Consider the following 23,521-nt stretch of genomic DNA (forward strand, 5'->3'; position numbering starts at 1 on the left):
TAGAAAATACATTTATAAAGTGTCAAGCTATGTACTGTCTTCTAAGGTCTAAAGGAAATTGACTTTGTAGTCAGACTGTTCTAGACATTGAGCATAATGGTATGCATGTTACACTGATACTTTCCGTAAGTCAAACAGTAACTTGAAAAATATCAATAGTAATTATTTTTTTTTCTAAAATCTGTTTCCGTAAACTAGAACTGAATTGGTTTGCATGGGTTGGGGCATTTTGTTGTTTTAGCTATATCCACTGTGACTTGCATTCTTTTATTAGATGAGAAACTTTTCTGTCTTATGCCTTTAGGGACCAATAAAGCTAAAATACAAGATGGATTGCATACAAAAGCTATAAAGAACTTTTATAGGTATATTAAAATAGGATTTTAGGAGCTTTGTAGAGCTGAAGATATTTAGGAAAATGTTATTTCAGAGGAGAGAATCTGTCCTGCACACAGCTATCTTCATACCTTATCTTCATATCCTATTAAAGCTATAGGAGTTGGGAATCTAGCCTCAACCTAAAACGCCTGATAAAAGGAGTATGAACTGACAGCATTTAATAAAGGCCAACTTCACTCTCACCTAGCAAACACTAAATTACAAATCCTTAAATAGGAACTTCAGCTTGATTTTTTTCTAAATTAGCAGCTACAAATACTTAATGCAATCTTTACTTTTTAAAAAAATTGGGTAGTGAATTATGTGCATGTTACAAGCTAAACAAGTGCAATATGCAGTAAATTGAAGTTTCACTTCAGAATCAAGATATGCAAACATGGATACATTTTACATAGATCATAAGCTGATAATATACATTATATACTATAATGTATATTATCAGGAACTATAAGCAGGAATGGTGAAAAAGACATCAAATCGTATATATCAGGGATGCACCGATATATAGTGCGCTGAAAATTATCAACCAAAAATATGGTTATCGGCATATTGCAGATAGAAAAAAAGGTGCCAATAATGGCATGCTGTGTCCCATAGACTTCAAAGCAAAAACGCCTGTCTTTAATGCAAAGTCACATCCCATAGACTTTAATGCAGTGTCGCGTCTCATAGACTTTAATGCAGAGTCGTGTCTCATAAACTAGACTTTAATGCAAAGTCGCGTCCCGTAGACTTTAATGCGAAGTCGCGTCCCGTAGACTTTAATGCGAAGTCGCGTCCCGTAGACTTTAATGCGAAGTCGCGTCCCGTAGACTTTAATGCGAAGTCGCGTCCCGTAGACTTTAATGCGAAGTCGCGTCCCGTAGACTTTAATGCGAAGTCGCGTCCCGTAGACTTTAATGCGAAGTCGCGTCCCGTAGACTTTAATGCGAAGTCGCGTCCCGTAGACTTTAATGCGAAGTCGCGTCCCGTAGACTTTAATGCGAAGTCGCGTCCCGTAGACTTTAATGCAAAGTCACGTGCCATAGACTTTAATGCAAAGTCGCATCCCATAGACTTTAAGGCTGCATTCACACTTGAGCGTAGCAAATTTGAGCATTTTTCGTGCTTGTTGAGGTTTGGCATTTTTTTATTAGCCAATAGAGAAAAATATTATCTATTGCATCATTTGCTGCTAGGTTTTTCAGCTTTCTTAGCTTTTCCATCAGCTTTTATTTTTTTTTATTATTCATTTCTTTTTTCTTTTTTTTTTGTTTGTTAGGGTGAAGGGTTAGAGTTAAAGTTTGGCTAGGATTAGGGGTTAGGATTTAGGTTAGGCGTTAATATTTTTATTTTCTTCTTATTTTATTTTGTTAGGGAGTTAATAATAATAAATACATGTAAAATAAATACACAAATAAAGAAAAATAATCATTGTAGAAAAGTGACGGCAGAAAAAGACCGAGTGGTCCATCGAGTCTGCCCATTTTTTGTGTGTTTTTGGGGGGGGGGGGGTTTGTTTCTTTGTGTTGTTTTTGTTTTTTTATTGGGGGGGGTTGTTTTTGTTAATTTTTTTTGTCTGAGTATAGATCTATGCTTGTCCCAAGCATGTTTGAAGCTATTTACTGTTGACTGGCTCACTACCTCTGCTGGAAGTTTATTCCAAGCATCAACTACTCTTTCAGTAAAATAGTACTTTCTGAGATTAGTTTTGAACTTTCCTCAAGTTAAAGGTCTTTTTTCTGTGTTCTTGATTTTGGTTTCGTGTTGTAAATACTGCTCTCCTGAACCTTATTTCACCCCCTTGATGTATTTAAGGGCTCGTTCACACTTGACTGTTTTTCCAGTTCTTGTCAAACGCCCCTGTAGCGTTTGACAAGCGTTGGTTTTTTAACGCTCCTCAAACGCCGCATGCGCGGTTTAGCGGCGGTTGCTAGGCGTTTGCAAAGTGTTAAAAATGCCCCACAAACGCCTATAATGAAGTTTGAATGGTGTTAACGCTCCGCAACCGTGTCGCAACCGCACCTCAAACGCTGGACGGGCATTTGCGGAGCGGCACCATAGAGTTGAATAGGAGGCTTCAACTCCTCCTGACTCAACCAGAGGCGTCCGTTTTGCCGCAACGCAACGCTAACGCTCCCATGTGAACAGCACCATGTGCTGCAATGTGCAGAATTTTCACAGGCGTTTGGGAAGCGGTAAAAACGCTTCCCAAACACCTGTCTGCCGCTTGCAAACAAGGCTAGTGTGAACGTAGCCTAAAAGTTTCAATCATGTCTCCCTTTCCCTTCTTTCCTCCAGACTGTACCTGTTAAGTTTCTGAAGTCGCTCTTAATATGTTAAGTTTTTAGGAACTGGGGTAAGCCAACCCCCAAAAATAAAAGTAAAAGGTATCCTAGAAGGCATTGACCACTGGGTAGTAAGGGTGGGGCTAGTTCCCATATGGGAAAAGAAAGGGAGAGAAAGAGATGGGAATCTGTTAAGGATGGTGCCAGTGCCAAAAAACATCCAAGCACACAAGACCTAAGTTCCTCTTCTGACACAATAAATATATACTCCGTGAGAGAATTTCCATACCCAGAAGGCAATTGTTGTATTCATCTGTAAACAAGCGTTCTAACCAATAAAACCAAGTTCTCCTGAATGTAGCTACTGACTTTTAAAAATCAGGTACTTACCAATGCCTGGGTCCAACGCTGTCTTTCCGCAGCCACATCTTCTTGCACCACCATTCTGCACACCCCAGTTTGCCTCCCCACTGCGAATATGCAAGCTTGCGCAGCACTTTGTGAATCTTCCTACTGCCTCTTGAGGCGTGATGTTTCCCAGGAGACTGCAGGAGCGTTGTGATGGGGCAAGGGATGTCCACCTTGCCTAGATGAGGATTGTGGAATTGCCATAAAAAAACAAACAAACCTTTAACTCCGTTACAAGCTGGGGAGCGGGAGCAAACCAACGGGGCTTAATTTTTTGATTGAATTCCACTTTAATAATTGTCCCTGTATGAGAAAAAGACATACCTACTAGTCCATGGAGTCCAGCGTGGTTTTCCAGCCAGTTCTCCTTTGATGTTCTGCTTCTGCGCCACCGTCTTGAAATGAGACCCTGTGCAAGCACAGACATGCTGCAGGTCTCTGGCAGGTCTCTGGCAACTAAGATCTCACCTTGAAATACTGAAACACTGTCCCCTGGGATGTGTCATAGACATCTCAGAGGCAGCAAGTCGCTGAACCTATGTCATCCTTGCCTAGGTGAGGATTCAGGAAGTAGAACTCTGTAGGAATAAAAAAGGTATTTACTGTCTAAAATAAAATAAGTCTTTCATTGTGTAAGAGGAAGGGAGGAGAAAACCGATGAGAGAAAAAGCTTTTCATGGGCGAAGGTCTGCTTTAAGCTGTTTTTGTTGCACGTAATAAAGCTGAACCCCAGTAAGATATAAAAGGTGTGAATGAATGTAGCTCTGCAGTCAACAATACATTAGTAAATGTATTTTTTATTATTTTCAAGCAGTAGAAATACCTGAATTTGACTTGGTATTAGCCTCTTCCAATCTACTGTACCACAGAGCTAAGAAAGGGAGAGGGAAAAGCAGCACAACCAGCCAGGCGTGCAGTAATGAACCTGCTGATTGGAGGAGAGAGCAGAGTGACAGAAATGGGCTCATCATTGTGTTCCTTTACATTTCTCCATCCAATTACAAAGTAAAGGTGGGGACATGGCCTGTGAATGAAAGTGAAACTGCAGCAAAGAATAATCAGGTGTCCTTCCCTGTCAGATAGGACTGTGCTGTGTCACAGAGCTGTGTAAATCTCAGGACTGGCTGGACAAAATGCAGATCCTTTGGGAGGTAATATATATCATATTTACAGTATGTATTTCATTTTTATATTTAGCTGTTTGCATGGAGTTTCAGCACTAGTGTACCTTGTCGTTCTCAGGTAAGCATGTAAAATATTTAAAACCATGTGAGGTAGCTTGTGGCTCTTTAATGAAATCATCAATAGGTTTAGGCTTTGACCTTTGCCGATAATCATCTTCTGCCACTGCAAATAGGGTGCAGGTACTGTGAGTCTTAAAAGGTTGATATTTAAATTTTGTTCAACTGGAAACAATCATTGGCTATTGATGATATCATACAATTATAATCTCCACTGGGAACGATTAGTGATTCATGGTGATATCATGGTAGTAAAATCTCCAGCACCTGTCTTCATTTAAAATTCTTTCACTCTGCCAAGTAGTTTTATTCCTGTCTGTACCATGGGGAAGGCCTGAGAATAATAACGAGCAGCAAATCTTCTGTCAGCCATTGCTTACAATTACTTTTAACAAGCAACATCTGACATACGTAGATGACAGTGCAGTAGTGGAAGTGATATATTAAGTGCTATAATTTTACACACTGTCTAGTACATTTGACAGTGACTGCAGTGTGTACATCCTCTTAGGGCTTCTCAGACAGGATAGCTGAAATAGGATCTGTTAGCCTAAAAAGACTGAATAGAATCACTCATTTTGCTGAGAAATATTCTTAGTATTGGACAAAAGATGTCATTTGTATGTTTTAGGATGTTTGTTTTAGATGCCTGTATGTTTAGAGTCATTTGTATGTTTTAGGATGTGCATACACTTTATTTTATATTTATATATATATATATATATATATATATTTCTGTACAGCTCTCCACTCACCCTTGCAACATTACTGCTTACAATTATAATCTCTGCTGGGAATGTTTTTTTTCGGTAAAGGTGATGTCATTCCCCATGATTATGGTACTAGTGGGGAAAGGGGAGGGTGCAGAAGCGGCCACCTTTACTGCACAAGTACAGGCTCTGGGGCAGCAGAAGCAATACCTTGGAGGACTACTGGTTGCAGCAGACCAGTGGCTCTTGGGACTACAGGTCACAACAGAGCATCCCTGGTAGAACTAAAGGTCACAGCAAAACATACCTTGTGGGACTACAGGCCACTACTGAGAGCTTTTCCTTATGGAGGTGGGGGACACTGGCAGATCTAGAGGTAATCCTGCTAAGTGCCCTCTCAACTGATTTGGACAGCAAGCGTTTTGTTTTAGTGTGTGTGTGTGTGTGTGTGTGTGTGTGTGTGTGTGTGTGTGTCAGCAGGCCATGTCTCATCGACAGCATAGAGGAAGGGATGGTAGGGCTCCTACCGAGCTCCTAATTTTCCCCCCAGCCCGTGCCTCCATCACGACCAACAACGCCACCATCAGTCCCACCCCGCAAGCCAATGTCCTAGGTGTCACTCTAGATTCAAACCTGTCCTTCCAACCCCATGTCCAATCGCTAGTAAGCTCATGCAGGCTCCACCTCCGTAACATCTCCAAAATATGTACGTTCCTAACCCCAGACACTACTAAACAACTCGTTCACTCCCTCATTATCTCACGCCTGGACTACTACAACTCCCTCCTCACCGGCCTACCTTATCACAGACTATCCCCGCTTCAGTCAATCCTGAACTCAGCAGCCAGACTCATCCACCTTACCAACCGCTCCTCTTCTGCCACCCCCCTCTGTCATTCCCTCCACTGGCTCCCAATTGCCCAACGCATCAAATTCAAACTACTAACATTGATATACAAAGCCATTCATAACGCTGCTCCAAACTACCTCACCGACCTGATACCCAAATACCACCCAACCCGTAATCTTCGCTCCTCACAAGACCTCCTACTTTCTATCTCCCTGGTCTCCACCTCCCACGCCCGACTGCAGGACTTCTCCAGGACTTCCCCCATCCTCTGGAACTCACTACCCCAATCCATCAGACTGTCACCTACCCTCCTCACCTTTAGGCGCACCCTGAAAACCCATCTCTTCAGGGAAGCCTACCTCGCCTAACTGCCGATCTCCACTCCTCCTACCACTCCATCCCCCACAGCCACTTCCTCCTGTGCCACTATCCCCTCCCTCCTTGATTGTAAGTTCGAAAGAGCAGGGCCCTCGAACCCCTCGTGTATTGTTTTGTTACTGTACTTTCTCATGTACTGTCCCCCACTATAATGTACAGCGCTGAGCAAACCTTTTGGTGCTATATAAATACTGTATAATAATAATAATAAAGTAGGGGGTGATGGTTCCCTAATACCCTCTTCAGGTAAAGAAGGACTTAGGCGCAGCTCCCAGTGCAATGTCTTGCATACGTTCCATGCAGCTCTGACTCCCTTTATTTATCTGGTATCTCCCTTCCTCTGGAGCACCTTCCTCAGAGACTCCCTTTGTGACAAGGGAATCTCTAAATTACTACAGAAAAGCCTATTTTGTTTGGCATAAGGTTAGAGTATTTTATGCTCACAAGTATGACGTGGGTTGCATCCTGGCTTTTCTCCAGTCTGGAGTTAATGTGAAACTTCCCTTTAGTACAGTCAGATTTTAGCCTTGGCATTTTTCTTTCAGAGACCTGTTGCTTCACATCCCTTGGTGCTTACTTTAGTGCAAGGTGTCAAGCATACTGTTTCACTGGTTAAGGCTCCATGCACACTAGTGTTTTTTTTGTTTTTTTTTTGCACTAAAATAAAATAACTCTGGGAAAATGCTGGATAAAAACGCTGGTAATAGTTTTATTAGCGTTGTTACAGTACATGTAGCGAAAAAAAAAGAGATGGGAAAAAAAGTTGTTATGAACATTTTAGCAGTGTTTAGGAGCATTTAGCACTTTTTTTCTGCTGGAAAAACACTCCAAACTCTTTTCTGCTCCTTGTTGCTGAAGTTCAAAAAATGCTAATGGCCTAAAGTACTGTGAATGGACACATAGGATAACACTATTTAGCTTCTAGGAGCAGAAAAAAATATGCTGACAATAGCTTCTAGGAGCTAAAAAAATGTTAGTGTACATGGAGCCTAAGACTGGGACTTCACCTTGGTACTTTCTGTATTTCACATATCTCAGTTTGATCTCATTCAAGATATTCCATTGATTTCTTCTGCATAGAAAGGTTATATTTCTGTCTGGTCTTCCTGTAAAGTAACTTTTCTGTTGTTTCACCGTGACTAAGTGGTTTTACAGCCTCGGACATCCTTTTTACTAGGGATGCACGATACTCCAGATATCTTAACTGATACTTTGTGGTGCGATTTGCGTTAATGGACGCAAATTGCATTGTAAAGATTAGCATGCGATTTGAACAGAAATGCGATTCCTATTCAAATCGAATGCGGTTTTCCCACTGCTCCCGTGTGAACCCAGGCTTGTCATAGCCTGAGTTCACACAGGAACGGTGCAGGAAACCTCCCTGCAGGCATCCCATGCTGAGTCTCAGTGGTAGGAGAGGAGAGAAAGCGTCAGGGATTTCAAATCTTCTTTCTTCTCTTTGCAGCGATGACAGTTCAGGCTAGAGGACTTTTGATTGGTCAGCACCATCACATGGATGGTGTTGACCAATCAGATGCCTACAGGAAGGTTTCCCACACCGCTCTTGTGTGCACTAGGACTATGACAAGGCTGGGTTCACACAGGAGCAGTGGGGAAACCACATGCGATTTGGACAGAAATCGCATTCCTGTTCAAATCACATGCTATTCTTTGCGGTGCAATTTGCGGCTATTATCGCAATGCAAAGTATTGGTAATTGGCATCTGCGAATACTTGACCGAAAGTATCGGTACTCGCCCATTAAAAAAAAAACAGTATTGGTGCATCCCTACTTTTTTCCTAAGGTGGTTTCTTTACTCCATCTCAGCCAGGACATTGTGTTTATTTTCTTTTTGTCATAGTCCTCAGATACTGGGGGACAAGGCTCTTTACACCTTGTATATGGTTCATAATATCAGGTGTTTCCTGATTTCCGTTTCCCTTTTGTGCTTCCACGCCCAAGTAAGGGTCACAGATTCCATATCTAGTGAGCAGAGAGAGAACTCCATCATTTGCTGTTGTTTTTTCTCCAGTCAGAAGGCTGAGGAAGGATTTTGGCCAGGCTGTGCTGCAGGTGCATTGGAATTTGAGGTCCTGAGTCTGCCTTGTGACAATGGTGTCTGAAACACATGATTCTCCAAACAAAATTACAAATTGACAGCCAGGAATGAATCTTATGTTTTGCGTATATTAATAGAAAAGTTTAGGTTTGTTTTTTTCTTTCAGCATCATACTCACCTAGGTGCATGCGCTTTGGTCTGATGCTGCATCTGTCACCCGCTGGCTCAAGACTGAGAACTAAGCGATCAAACACTGCTGATCACTCCGTTCTCAGAGCTCCATGAGCAGATAGTTGGTGATTGTTAGTCGGCTGAAAATCCACAAGAGAAGTACAGCCAAACGAGCTTTGACTGTACTTGTCCTTTTATTTATTTTCAATCAGGTACTTTTTAATAAAATATGTTTAATTTAACAGAGGAAAAAAATTATACAAAAAAGTAAGTGAACATATATTTCTCTCACACACACACTCACTCTCTCTCTCTCTCTCTCTCTCTCTCTCTCTCAGTACCAAAAGTACATATTATCTTAAGGTCTTGCTAGAACAGGCTTTTGGGAATCTTAATTGTAAGTAGGCTTCTCTCTGTGCTTAGCACTGCATCAGTCAGTGGCCAAAGGTCACATGAAAGAGTTAATCCCTTATACATTAACTGTCAGTTGCATTAGAACATGGTCATCCCTCCAAACTATTGGCAAGGCACTCACCTAACTCTCTAATCAAGTCTCAAAGATACTGTAGAATGGGTGGATCTCCTTTTAAATATTTTAATTCTCTTGATTTAAAAATACCACTTTCATGTCCTCTAGCAGTCGTAAATGGAAATTCATATGTTTGAGCTTCTTCCTGATTTTTTAGATTGCAGAACTTCCTCTCATTCAGATTTTGATTTTGAGGGAAAGCAGACTGAAACGTTGGGAAAATAAAAAGGTCCCCCTGGAATAGACAAGGGAAGTTGATATTTTTCACTTGTGGAGGAAATTCCTGATAGATGGAATAACTGACAGTGTTTGACCTTAAATACAAGGCAATTTTTGTTTCTAGTTTTAAAGAATCACTAAATATAAAATACATGTTTATGTAAAGAAATATAGAACAAAGTACCTCCTCTACCCCCCTCTACCTTTTGTTCTTCATTAAAGAAGAACTCCAGCTACATTTAATTATTTATCCCTCACCATTTATTAAAAATAACATTTATTCCCAGTTTCTTCTTACCCTCTCCACGTTCCAGCGCTGTTCCTGGCTTCCTGCTCAGTTCAGTGCCAGCAGTCCTCTTTGGGCAGAAGTCCAGTCATGTCATTCTGCTTATTTTCTGTGAACCCATTATAGATTCTCCATGACTGAGCAGCACTCATACATCATTATCTGAGCGCCACTCAGTCAGGGAAAAATGGCTGCCCCTGACACCACAGGAGCATTAAGAGAAAGTAGTGGTGATATCATTGGACTCTTGAGAAGACTTCAGGAAAAGGTATGTATCTGTTTTTTATGTAAATCCTCTTATGTTTAAACCTGAACTCCAGGCAGATAAGAAAGGGGCAAATGAATGTTGTTCTGTAGTAATTAATACAATTAAAATGCAAGCACTGTAAATATGTAAATGTGACTTGGTATTAGCCACTTGCAGTTCTTGTACAGCGGAACATAGACTGAGGAAGTAGTAGAGGGAGTCAATTAGTTGTGCAAGACAAGGAGCCGAACAGTTGTACTGCAGTGCAAGCGGCATACTCAGAGATGAGTTTATCAGTTTGCTACGTCTCCTTTCACTGTCCAGTCAAAGCATGGGGGGCGGGTGGGACTATTAGTGATCCACAGCAGAGAAAAATCAGGCTTCCTCCACTGTCAGACAGGGCTGTGTTGTGTGGTAAAGCTGTGTAAAACTCAGTACTGGATGGACAGAAAAATAAATTATTTGAGAGATAAAACTGCTCACTTATGTGTATTCAGCTTTTTGCTGCTGGTTCTTCGTATATATAAATACAAATACTATATTGCCAAAAGTTTTGGGACACCATTGCAAATCATTGGATGGTGATGGAGGAAGTTGACTGGCCTGCACTGCAACCCGATAGAACACCTTTGGAATGAATTAGAGCGGAGACTGCGAGCCAGGCCTTCTCGTCCGACATCAGTGCCTGACCTCACAAATGCGCTTCTGGAAGAATGGTCAAACATTCCCATAGACACACTTCTAAACCTTGTGGACAGCCTTCCCAGAAGATTTGAAGCTGTTATAGCTGCAAAGGGTGGGCCAACTCAATATTGAACCCTACAGACTAAGACTGGGATGCCATTAAAGTTCATGTGTGTGGAAAAGCAGGCAGCCCAATACTTTCGGCAATATAGTGTATATATAATATAAATAAAACTCAAACCTCACAAATGATGATGTTCTTCAACTGCTTTGGCCTGCAGGTAGCAGGACAGAGTCTATGTTCTTCCCACTATCCACAGCTTTATTTCCTGTAAATGCATGAACTACAACTACCATCAGCCATTTCTGCTGATGGCTTTTAGTTATGAATGGACTGTGAGATTGCTGATGAGCGGTCTTGTAGTTCATTCATAAGTCCTGCAGCTTGTAAACAGTCAGCCTGTATGAAGGTATGGGCTGAAAGCTGCAGGGCTTGTCTGCAGGAATCTGGCATAGCACCCCGATCCACTAATCACGGGTACAATGCTTTCCAGGATGCTTAGGGAAAAAATAATAAATGCACATTTTTTTCTTGCAAAAATATGTGCATTTATTAATTTTTTCCCAAAAGGTGAACTTATTTAAGGAAATGGTCAGACCTCTAACCGCTTCCTAACTGCCCTATAGCATATATACTGCTACACGGCGGCACGGGTGTGCAAAATCATATATATATATGTGATTTCGCATTTCCGGGTAGGGGGTGCGCATGCCCTACCCGCGCTGCCTTTCGCGGCTGTCAATCACCGGGTCCTGGCCGGCGATTATTCGCCGGCGCCTGGTGATTGCCGAGCATCTCTTGGCGAGGAGAACTGTTTGTAAATAAAACAGTTCCCCTCCCTGTCAGCTCATGCACACTGCTTTGGATGGCTGTGCACAGCACAGCCATGCAAAGCACTGTGCTTACAGTGAAGCACACAGCACCAAGTAAAACAGCACACTGTTAACCCTTTGATCACCGCTCATGTTAACCCCTTCCTGCCCAGTGCCATTTTACTGTCAGTGCTTTTTTTTAGCACTGATCACTGTATTGGTGTCACTGGGGATGTCAGTGACACCAAGTCAGTTCCTGCCAGTGTCAGAATGCCTGCCACAGTCCTGCTATAAGTCGCTGATCGCTGCCATTACTAGTAGAAAAATAAAAATAAATAAAAAATGCTTGTATATGTACAGCCATTTGTAAACACTATAACTGTCACGTAAACCAATTAATTTACACGTATTGGGATTTTTTTTTTTAGCAAAGACATGTAGCAGAATACATTTTAGTGTAAATTTATGACGAAATTTGATTTTTAAAAATTTTTTTACTGGACATGTTTAAAAGAAAAAAAGTCAAAAATATTGTTTTTTTTCTCAAAATTATCGGTCTTTTTTTGTAGCGCAAAATATAAAAAACGCAGAGGCGATCAAATACCACCAAAATAAAGCTCAATTCATGGGAAAAAAGGACATAAATTTCATTTGGGTGCAGCATTGCATGACCGTGCAGTTGTCAGTTAAAGTAACGCAGCGCTGTAACGCAAAAAATGGCCTGGTCAGGAAGTGGGGTAAATCCTCAGGAGGGCAAGTGGTTAAACATTTTTTCATCTCCTGATAGTCTTTTTTATCTCTTTCACCATACTAATAGCAATAAACAATAGCAGCCCAGGCTACTACTACGTTGTGCATTAATGTGTTGCTTGAAGGCATCCCAGTGAAGTGAATGGGCTGCCAACGTACCCTAACATGCTGAAAATCAAACGTTACCTTTTGTTTGTAACTTAATGTACTGCTATGCATTGCCATGAGTTGTGATGTACTGCAATGCAGGAAGGCTGGTTGTTTTGTAAGAATGAATGAACCACAACTCAGTAAAACAGATACCACAGCATACTTTAACAGGTCTAGTGGAATCCATGTCTCAATGGCGATATGGTGGGCTGTCATAATATTATGGCTGATCGATGTGTGTATGTATGTATGTATACACAGCGCACACAATAAATGAGTACACCCTGAGTACAACAGATTTGTCAGAAAACCCTTACTTTCCTTTCAGAACCAACATTTTCTATGGGACAATATACTACAAAATACTCCCACAAATGGGAGGGCCATTGATTGCAAACAAGATTTGTTAATTTGCACACACACAAATATTTTTCCTCACAAATTCATTCAAGACCATGTCGCAAAAATTAATATACCCCATTGAAAGTTTTAGGAGCAAAGCTACATTTTTCAACATCAAAGCCCTAATTAACAAGAATTCAACTACAGGTGAGTCTAATTATTCATTAAACTGGTGTCCAGAAGACTGTTGATTATAAAAGGGCGTTACTTAACAAAGAAAACCCCTTCCCATTTCATGCTGTCAGCAATGGAATCACACGGAAGAGAAATGTCACAAGGCCTGAGAAGGAAAATAATTTCTTTACACAAGAAAGGTGAAGGCTACAAGATGATCAGCAAAGCTTTACTTAGCAGTCAGAATACCAATAGCAAAAGTGATACAAAAATTTCACAAAGATGTAACTGCAACCATCTCACAGAGTTGACCAGGCCGTCCATGGAAGTTAACACCTTGAGAGGAGCATCTTCTGATGAGAAGGGTGAAGAAAATCGCCATGCAAGTTCACTGCAGTTAGCTAAAGAAGTAGAAAGCCCAACTGGGGTGGTTGTTTCCTGTGACACAATACGGCGTACACTGCAGAGGAGTAGCATGCATGGGTGTCGTCCATGAAGGCAGCTTCTCCTAAAGTCCATGCACAAAAAAGCCCACCTAGAATTTGCCAGGCCCCATGCAGAAAAAGTAGATGACTAATGGGACTCTGTACTCTGGAATGATGAAACCAAGATAAATGTTTTTGGAACTGATGGCTTCAAAACTGTATGGCATTGCAAAGGTGAGGAGTACAAAGAAAAATGCATAGTGCCTACAGTGAAACATGGTGGTGGCAGTGTCCTTCTGTGGGGCTGCATGAGTGTTGCTGGTGTCGGGGAGAAGCATTTCATTGATGGTATCATGAATTCACAGATGTACTGCTCTATATTGAAATAGAAGATGCTTCTTATCACTTCATGCCCTTGGTCGTAGTGCACATTTCCAACAGGACAATGATCCAAAACACATCTAAGGCCACTGTCGCATTTCTGAAGAAGAAAAGGGTGAAAGTGATTCAGTGGCCAACTATGTCTTCTGATCTGAACCCAATCAAACACCTATGGGGAAAATGCAGCCTGGCAGCACAGAGCGTTTAGAGAAAAGCTATTGAGCATTACTCTCCCTTCAGCATCCAGGTTCTAAAAGGTTCTTGAAGAATGGAAAAAGATAGATGTTACAATATGTTGCCAGCTTGTTCATTCCATGCCTAGAAGACTTGGTGCTGTCCTTCCAAACCACAGAGGTCATACAAAATACTGGATGTAGTAGTTTTTGTTCTGGGGTGTATTTATTTGCACATCAACTAATTTGAGTAAAACTGAAGATCTGGTAAATTAGGCTATATTATTAACCTTACTTTTATGTAATGAGCTAAACAAATGTTCTATAAAACTCAATTTTGTCAAAATTTTGGAAATTGTTCTTGTGTTCATTGAGATAATGCTGAGCTGTGTGTGTATGTATATATACACACACAGTACAGTATATAAGAATTAACCAGAGCTTTTTACAGTAAGTCTCCTGGCTGTCAACAGTTTTTGTCAGATTCCACTTCTAAATGAAAACTGGCCTGTCTATTTCTTTGCACAAACAGACCTTGGCATACATGTCCTCTGAATGTTTTATACTTGGTGGTCTCTTTTAGTCCCATTTTGGAATCTGCCTCAGCATCAGTGCCTGGCGCAAAAGTCCTGACCTGGGTACCCACCCACCGCATGTCTGCTTCCCTTGCTGTCTCAACAGCACTGGTCCCACACAAGAGCCTTGCCTCACTGCAGTCTCTCTGCATCTCTGCATTTTCACAATGACAGACAGTGGTGTTAATGTATACTTTGGTTTGCCTATATAGAGTGTATACTACTTGTACATACTGTATCTTGCCTGTTAGTCCTACAGCTGTAGCAAATGATTGTTCAGTGCTGCTTCTTGTATCAATAGCTTCATCCAGACAAATTTTTCTGTGTTACAGCCTCCTGAAGGTTTATCCTCACTACCTCCATGTTTACCTGCAGAGACTGCTCAGATCAACCAGGGAGACCTAACTGATGCTCTTATAGATACAGGAAGGAGTAGCAGAGAGCACTCAGAATCAGGTATATTACCAGCTGTGGTTTCCGTACAGTGAATATGGATTTTTTTGCCTGATATATAATATACCTTTTTTTTTTTTTTTTTTTAAAGGTGAACCACTTTTTCGTCAGAATTCCCCAGTGTCTGTATACCTATTCCCTGAGGAAGCTGCATTAGAAAACAGAAATGACACCATTTCCCCAGCTCCCCCAGCCCCTGATTCACGAATTTCACAGGAAAGTCTTGCAGGATCAGACACAAGTGGAGACAGTGAGTTGACAGACACTGATGATTTCTGTATCCTTGATGCACCTGGAATTGGAGTGCCGGTAGGTATCATTGTCTAGTCTAGTTGTTTTTGCTTAAATTCACCTAGCAAACCAGAATGCATATGCCTGAGAAACTGGTCTGGACCCTTCTGTACAGTTTTTGAGAAAACTGTTCTTTGCTTATCTTTCTTTGCTCTTCCTCACTCCTCTTTCTTTTGTGCTCCACTGGCTGTCAAAATGCCTGAAAAGTGGCTGCATCTGATTGGATGCATTCATTTTTCAGTTGACAATTTTTCCCTTAGATCTTTTGATTTTTCCACCAAAGAACCACCCAGTGAGCAAATTTTGGCCGTTTCCTCAGGAACTGGCCAGAAGTCGCAAAGTATATGGTCAGCATTAGAGGGGATTTTCCTTCAGCTTTGTTTTTGTGGGTCACCCTAGTAATCATGTTCTTTGTCCATCACACCTTTGGACACAAAATTCCTGACTGGTATTTGCTCATTTTGATAAGCCTGTGCTGACAACGCTTCCCTTTTCTTTAACATAAACTTTCATACTTGGCAAAGCTGAGCATACTAATTTCTGAAGATGTTTTGGTCAAAAGCTAATTGAAACATGCTTGCAGAGAAAATTTTCCGATACTTTAGAATGCAGTAGTTCCCATGTTGGTTACAGAATGTGTAGTTTTCTGGATAAAAAAAATTGTGTTTTAATGCATATTTTATTGAATTCCACATTTCAGCCAAAAGATGGAGAGCCGGTGGTAAGAAAACTAGTGGACAGCCTGATTTTGGTGAAGGATGGACATTTTTCTAGACCTCTTGGCAGCACTGACTTGCTAAAGCCTCCAGCTAAATTCCCTGTGCCAGAAACCCGTATAGTCCTGAGAGAAATCTCTGTGGTGTGGCACTTGTATGGAGGAAAAGATTTTGGAAGCAGTCGGCCCAACTCTGCCAGGGCACAGTCACCAAGGTGAGGACAGTGCAGAACCATCTATTTATGGACTTAACCACTGTATACCTATGCAAGCCTTATTTCTACAACTGCTTAAAAGCAAGGAGTAGATCCATGTGTCGTGAGCATACTGCATATCAGTCTTGAACTGTCAGTTTTACTTCATTTTGGGCTCAGTTAACTTAAGCTTTTAAGTATTTGCCTTTTAGAACTGGAAAGTCAGGATGCGGGTATGTGAAAATGCATGCCAGTTGCTTAGAGAAAACATGTCATGAGAGAAATACAGGTTGGGTGTGCAGCTGCCTTTTTAGACTTCTTAAAATGCTAGTGGTCTAACTGGTATGTTGGCTTATGGGATTTAATATTTTCATTGACTCAGAACCAGTATGAAGTTTGGAAAAATCCTTATCCATGTTTCAGCTCAAAGATTCAAGGCCAAGCATGACAACCAGGCAGTTGGTATTTCTAGATAAAGCTTAGTAATATTCCTTTCATGCCAGGTTTCTTTTAATTAAAGGCAAATGCATGGCTGCTTTATTTGGTTGAGGCAACATATGAGCTACCCTTTCTTGCTGCAGCCATTCAGACTAAGGTGGAGGTAGTAGCCAAGCTGCACCCTCATAATGTCAGTATAGGAATGATTATCAAGAAAGAATAATCAAGACGTTTGCCAGGAAGCTGTTTTTCTAGGTCATCTGCCTCTATTCCATGGTAATAACCAAATATATAGACATTTGGTCTAAATTTATGAAGAAGGATTATTTATTTGCAATGTTTTATCACAGAAACTAATTTTATATCAGAAACTATAACTATAAGAAAATATTTTTTTTTAGGTTTTCAATCTTTCCCTTTGTATAGTAAAAAAAAAACAACAAAAAAATCAGTGGTGATTAAGTACCACCAGAAGAAAACTATAAACTATATAAAATTATACTATATAATTATACTATAAATTATATAAAATCTTTCCAAAACTGAGCTCCTAGTTTTCCCCCCAGCCCGCCCCCCGACTTCTCCATCACGACCAACAATGCCACCATCAGTCCCACCCCGCAAGCCAGAGTACTTTGTGTCATCCTAGACTCCAATCTGTCCTTCCAACCCCAGGTCCAATCGCTGATAAACTCATGTAGACTTCACCTCCGCAACATCTCCAAAATACGACCGTTCCTAACCTCGGAAACCACTAAGCTACTCATTCACTCCCTTATTATATCACGCCTCAACTACTGTAACCCCCTCCTCATCGGCTTACCTCACCGCAGGCTATCCCCTCTTCAGTCTATAATGAATGCTGCTGCCAGACTTATCCACCTTACTAACCGCTCCGTATCTGCCACCCCTCTCTGCCAATCCCTCCACTGGCTTCCGATTGCCCAACAGTTAAAATTCAAAACGCTAACACTGACGTATAAAGCTGTTCATAACACTGCCCCTAATTACATCACCGATCTTGTCTCCAAATACCACCCAAACCGTACTTTCTGCTCCTCATAAGACCTCCTACTCTCTAGCTCCCTGGTCTTCTCCTCCCATGCTTGTCTACAGGACTTCTCCAGGGCTTCCCCCATCCTCTGGAACTCCCTTCCCAAATCCATCAGACTATCACCTACTCTGCTCACCTTTAGGCGCACTCTGAAAACCTATCTCTTCAGGGAAGCCTACCCCGCCCTCAGCTAATTACTGAACTCCTCCACTCTTCCTACAACTCCATCCCCCACAGCTATTTCCTCCTGTACCACTATCCCCTCCCTCCTAGATTGTTAGCTCCAAGGAGCAGAGTCCTCGAACCCCTTGTGCATTGAATCGTATTGTTACTGTACTGTCTCGCGTACTGTCTCCCCCCATAATGTACAGCGCTGAGCAAACTGTCGGCGCTATATAAATCCTGTATAATAATAATAATTTGGGTACAGTGTTGCATGACCGAGCAGTTGTCTGTCAAAGTATGACAGTGCTGAAAACTCAAAAATGGTCGGGGCAAGAAGGAGGTTCAACATTCTGGACTTCAAGTAGTTAATGTTCAAAAATCTCTCTATTCCTTACATTTTTCATGTTTATTCCCTATAAAAAAACTGCAAGTATATAAAAATAGCTGTTGGAAGCACTGACATTATTTGCTTCAACACAAAATGCACTCAGCTAATTTCATGTTTTGGGCTAGCAACACTGGATTTTGTGGACTGAAATGACAAGAATTTGTGGCAGCTCTACCTAGTCTTTTTGCTAGGTGCACAAACATGATTTACCAAAAAATAGGACTTTTAAGGTGTCCACGCATACACAATTTACACATTCTTAAAATACAAACATTTATTTAGATCATAAAAACTTTACAAACTTTGTACAAATTTATACTTATAAACATAACATAGAGGCATTATTATTATTACAGGTACTTATACAGCGCCGTCAATTTATATAGCGCTTTTACATATATATTGTACATTAACCCTCAAGGAGTGTACAATCTAAGGTCCCTAACTTACATTCATACATACACATACTAGGGCCAATTTAGACTGGATCCAATTCACCTACAAGCATGTCTTTGGAGTGTTGAAGGAAACTGGAGGAAACCCACGCAGGCACATGGAGGACATGCAAACTCCAGGCAGGGGGTGCTGTGATTGGGATTCGAACCAATGACCCTAGTACTGCCAGGCGGAAGTGCTAACCATTTAGCCACTGTGCTGCCCCACGTTTCACAGTATATCACTGTTTGCTTCAGTAGTTGTGTGGACTTGATATTGTGAATAATCAAGGAGACTTCGATGTGGGAGAGTTTCACGATGCATCAAGAGGCGTTTTGTCTCCTCACGTGCTGTGAAACTGTAAATCACAAATCCGTATTTGCTTCAGCACAGTAATTGTGTTGAAAAAGAATAGGAAGAAAAAGAGTGCGGTTCTTTTCCTTTTGTGCCTTTTTTTTTCTTCTTTCTTCCCCTCTCTGTATGGTTCTCCCAGGGTAAGGTTTGGTGCTGTTGGATGGTCCTCAGGCCTAGATTTCCATGTTCGGTAATAAATAAGGTATTTATACCATTTGATATGTTACGAATAACATTGAAGCAAATACTGATTTGTGATTTATAATTTCACAGCACCTGAAGAAGTGGGGTTTTGGTAGCCATGAACCGTGTTGTGATGCATCATGGCACACCTCCACATCGAAGTCTCCTCAATTATTCACAATATCAAGTCCATACAATGATTGAAGGAGAATGCTAATGAGTATATGGGGGGACAAAGAGAAACCATGATATACTGTGAAACATGCCTCTGTGTTATGTTTATAAGTACATTTTGTAAAATTTTTTTAATGCTTTTATGAACAAAATGTTTTGTATTTTAACAATTACATGTTAGTTGTATATGAGTGGGAGCCTTAAAAGACCTATTTTTTGTTAAATAATGTTTGTGCGCTTAGTAAAGATGGATGATGGCGCCCCACTAAGCAACCAAAGCAATGTATATTCTAAAGCTTTCCAGTCTTTTGCTAAACTGTTATTCTCTCCCTCTCTTTTCATCTCCACAACATAGAGACTAATCTTTCTGTAGTCCAAGAACTGGGAGGGCTGATTAGGCTTCTTGAGATCACATAGGAAATGTACACATGACATAGGACAGCTCTGAATTTCTGATAAGATGAACTGGATTTGTTTGCATTTTTTAAATTAATATAAAATATGGTATACTTAACAGAAGAAATAGGAGGTTGGTTAGTGTTGACATACACTTCAGGAGATAATTGTCTACAATACAGACTTTTAACTTTCTACAGCCATCTAAATATTAATTCAAAACTCTGTAGCTAAAGTAATCTGAACTTGTTTCTTCAGCTGTAGACAAATCTCCAGAGCAACAAGCAATTTTGGAGAAAAATAGTTAATATTTACAGAGTCTGTTTTCTTGGTGCTCCACCTTGCCAAATAAAAATGTAAATTTCCAGTGATTTGAGCTGAAGAAACAGTTATTTGTGTGCAAGTGTATCTTATCACATTCTTTGCGTTTTCTCATTGGGTCTGGTAGGTCGAGAGCAAGCATGTCAAATGCCCGTGGTTCCCCTTCCCGATCTTCTGTAACCAACCGCCCACAGAACACATGGAGGACCCAAGGAGGAAGTGGCAGGATTCATGACATATTAATGGAGATCCAGCTAACCAAAGTAAGTGTTATCATTGAGGCATCAGGTCTTTATGGTGATGACCTGACATTTTTTCGGGGTGATTACAGTGATTAGGTACTTGATACAAATTGTAAATAAATAAAATTGCAGTGCTAATCAAAAAACATAAAGTCCAATAAATCAGAAAACGTTCCAGTTAAAAAAGTCCCAAAAGTATTCCCACGATCCATCATCACCAGGACACCCGAATGGTTCAGCCTCTTACCAGAAATTTTGACAGAAACACATCGGTCAATATAGGTAACTCAAATGGGAGATGAAAATGTAGATCATGGAACCAGCAATCCTCATCCAGGTGGATATCAATCTTCCCCTTTAAAGATCTGAAATTGGTCCTTTTTGGAGGTGCAGCTTTGCCAAGCTACTTCATCAGGTTAATGCAGGCTCGGTACTTCACATTGATTGCTGCGGAGTCCTCTATCGATCTAGTGCTGTACCTGGTCAACAATCTTCTCTCCCCACTTCCTGCTCATACAGGCTTCACTCTCAGTGGAGAGGAGAGAAGACTAATCTCCATCTGAAAGGCTATCCTTCAACGGATACAAAATACTATTTACTTTCTTAGCAATGATGTGGAGGTTTACAAATTGTATATACATTTTATCCAAATTTATTTGATAAATTCACTTGCTAACTGCATAAATTACCATGTAGCCAAACAGTATTGTACTCACCTGCTCAATGCAATGCTTTATACAATGGTATTGCGCAGAGTGGCCACAAACCTCCTCTTCTGGTCCCCCCCCCCCCGCCTATCTTGACTCCTCCTTCATGTGCCCCCATAGCAAGGCTTGCTCCCAAACTTTGTGTGTCTATGGAGCTGCTTTCTATAAACACGTGGCAGGGCTTTGCCCTGCCCTCCATTTCCTCCTCTTAGCATTTGATTGACAGCTGCAGGAGCCAATGGCTCCTGATGCTGCCCATGTCCCTGTGTGAAGAGGAAGAGAGGGGAGAAGTTATTTAGCCATGCACAGGGAATGCAAGGAATGTGGCTTGGGGTTAATTTTCAGTACCAAAAAGTGGTAACCCCGAGCCACACTCGGAATTACACTCTAGGGTAATTTACCTTGTCCTGTGATCTCCCGATGTCCTCCCGCTGTGTCCTCCGGCCGATGCTGCAATCAATCTTCCGGGTTCCTTTGCCTGCGAGCCTCACGACGCAGGGGGGTGGAACGGGCGGGAGATTCAAAAAAGTAAAAACATGACATACACACAATACATTGTAATCTGTTTACATTACTGTATCAAACAATTTCACCTCAGTTTTGTTCCTAGTGCTTTGTCCTGTTTCCTATCTGCACTTTTACCGTTCTTTCTGCCTCAAAACTTGAGAATGTCCATGGCATCCAAAAAGCGTCCCTTTTAGGTCAAAAGTGGTTTTAGACCAGCTAGAGAACTGTGATAGTGAATTAGAATCACTTGCAGAGTTGAGCGATAATGATTCGTTGGGAAAATTCGTCATCAGACACTAATTGTGACAGCGACAATTCTGCGACTGAGCTCAGTGATGTGCAAACTTGGTGCTATATTTCAAATTTCAGTGTTTTTGGTTTGCTTACATTATGGAATTAAATTATTTTATTATTATTTATAATTATTTACTATATTATAATTTATGATTTTGTGTTTCAAACTTTATCATACCTGGGATGTTTAATAGACTCTTGTTTGGACAGATTTAAGTGAGTTATTCCTAAGAATTACAGGCCTACAATATAAAACAACAAATTTTCATGCAAAACAATGTACTGCTTTGACATTCAAAAATATTGACATAATCAAACTGCCAGGGAGGTCAAAGTGCTACTAAACCCACAACAGTAAAATCAGTCTGTATATGCAATAAAGCATGCTAAATTTACTCACTGTGGACCTAAGGGGTTAATCCTCTGCATTGTGTAAAAATGCTGTTTGACCCTGACTTCTCTGATCCTTCCCTTTCTTCCAGTGCCCCCCTCTTATCTCCTGATAAGACATATTGTGTGGAGACACTCTGCACATGCTCAATTTGGTGTGTATTGCTAGAGAGGTTTTTTTTTTCTTGGGAGAATGCATGTGCACAGGGCCAATCAGCACTGTCCAGACAGAGGTTAGGAATTCTGCATCCTCCTAGAGCAGAAAGAAAACTCCTACAAGCTTTAATCAGTGTTTTGCTGAACACTGATAGAAGTCATAAGACTGCTCTAACTGCTGATGAGAAAAGATATTTAGCAGCTTATATTTACTAAAATAATTGCATTTCCATGTTCTGTGTACTGTACTGTGGGAAACCAGATATAGTGAATGCAGGGTCCTGGGTTTAGTAACACTTTAAGGTAAAAAAAATGTTTTGGCTTTAGAACTATTTTAATCTACCTTTTTAGACATTACCATGTTTTAATGCTGGTGCTAATTAATATTTATAGAGTAGTGCAGTTTAACCTTTAAACTACATAGGGGCTTCTTTCCTGTTCGAGCGGTAAGGATGTGGAACTCCCTTCCACAATTGGTGTCAACAGGGAGTGTCAAACATGTAAAAAACTCTTAGATGGGTATCTTAGCGAATGCAGTATGCAGAGATATGGGAAATGGAAGAGACATAAATACATATGCACTCATACACCCACACAGGTTGAACTGGATGGACTGATGTCTTTATTCAACCTTACCAACTATGTAACTTTATAACTAATTTAGGAAGGCAAAGTGCATTATTCAATAGCAAACAATTAGCAGTGTTTCTTGTTCTGACTGCTGTAGGCTGCTGAAAGTTGAAATGTGATCCACTTTTCACACCTTTTCCTGTCAAAACAATTGCTGTCTGTCTTAGCAGACGCTGCATTTGAACGACTTTTAGACATTGTGCTCGTTTCAAGGCAGAGCACACTTTTGTTGTAAGCACAGTGATGTGCCTGGCCTGGAATTCGCTTCCATGAGTCAAATGGTGAACTGCTTAATTGTTCTGTGTTTCTCTTGACATAACATTTTATTTTTAAACTTTTTTCATTTTGCAGTTAAGCTTTGTAAGATGCTGAGATTTTAAATGTTTGTATAACCATCAAATGTTAATATGATACTCTTTTTCTAGGTGAGTTTCCAACATGAATCCTACCCAGCTCCCTGCAGCGCAGGGATAGAGAAGCTTCAAGCAGGTGAGGAGGCAGAAGTCCCCCTTGCACGTCAAGTGTTTATAGTCCAGGAGCTGGAGATCAGAGATAGACTGGCTTCATCCCACATCAACAAGTTTCTGTATTTGTACACCAGTGAAAAAATGCCCCGTAGGGCGCACTCCAACATGGTAAGCCAAGACTGAAAGATGGAGACATTCAGGAGAATTGTAAACTGGATGAGGCATGGTCCACAAGAAAATAAGTTATCACCATTTTTATCCACTGTAGGCATTTA

At 40.8% G+C, this 23,521-nt stretch overlaps 1 protein-coding gene across 3 annotated transcripts in view; it reads left to right on the forward strand.

Annotated features, from left to right (window-relative positions):
* Positions 1 to 23,521, forward strand: part of ATG2A (autophagy related 2A) — a 140,945-nt gene that overhangs the window by 95,208 nt on the left and 22,216 nt on the right. For all 3 annotated transcript variants that reach the window (XM_089653957.1, XM_089653958.1, XM_089653959.1), the window contains exons 30-34: positions 14,625 to 14,748; positions 14,837 to 15,054; positions 15,737 to 15,966; positions 19,981 to 20,116; positions 23,205 to 23,414. In XM_089653957.1, coding sequence (XP_089510083.1) covers positions 14,625 to 14,748; positions 14,837 to 15,054; positions 15,737 to 15,966; positions 19,981 to 20,116; positions 23,205 to 23,414 — 918 coding nt within the window. The remainder of the gene's footprint in view (positions 1 to 14,624; positions 14,749 to 14,836; positions 15,055 to 15,736; positions 15,967 to 19,980; positions 20,117 to 23,204; positions 23,415 to 23,521) is intronic.

The sequence above is a fragment of the Staurois parvus genome, unplaced genomic scaffold, assembly GCF_062004578.1.
Source record: "Staurois parvus isolate SC_StPar_1 unplaced genomic scaffold, SC_StPar_1.0 ptg000730l, whole genome shotgun sequence".
Lineage (NCBI taxonomy): Eukaryota > Metazoa > Chordata > Amphibia > Anura > Ranidae > Staurois > Staurois parvus.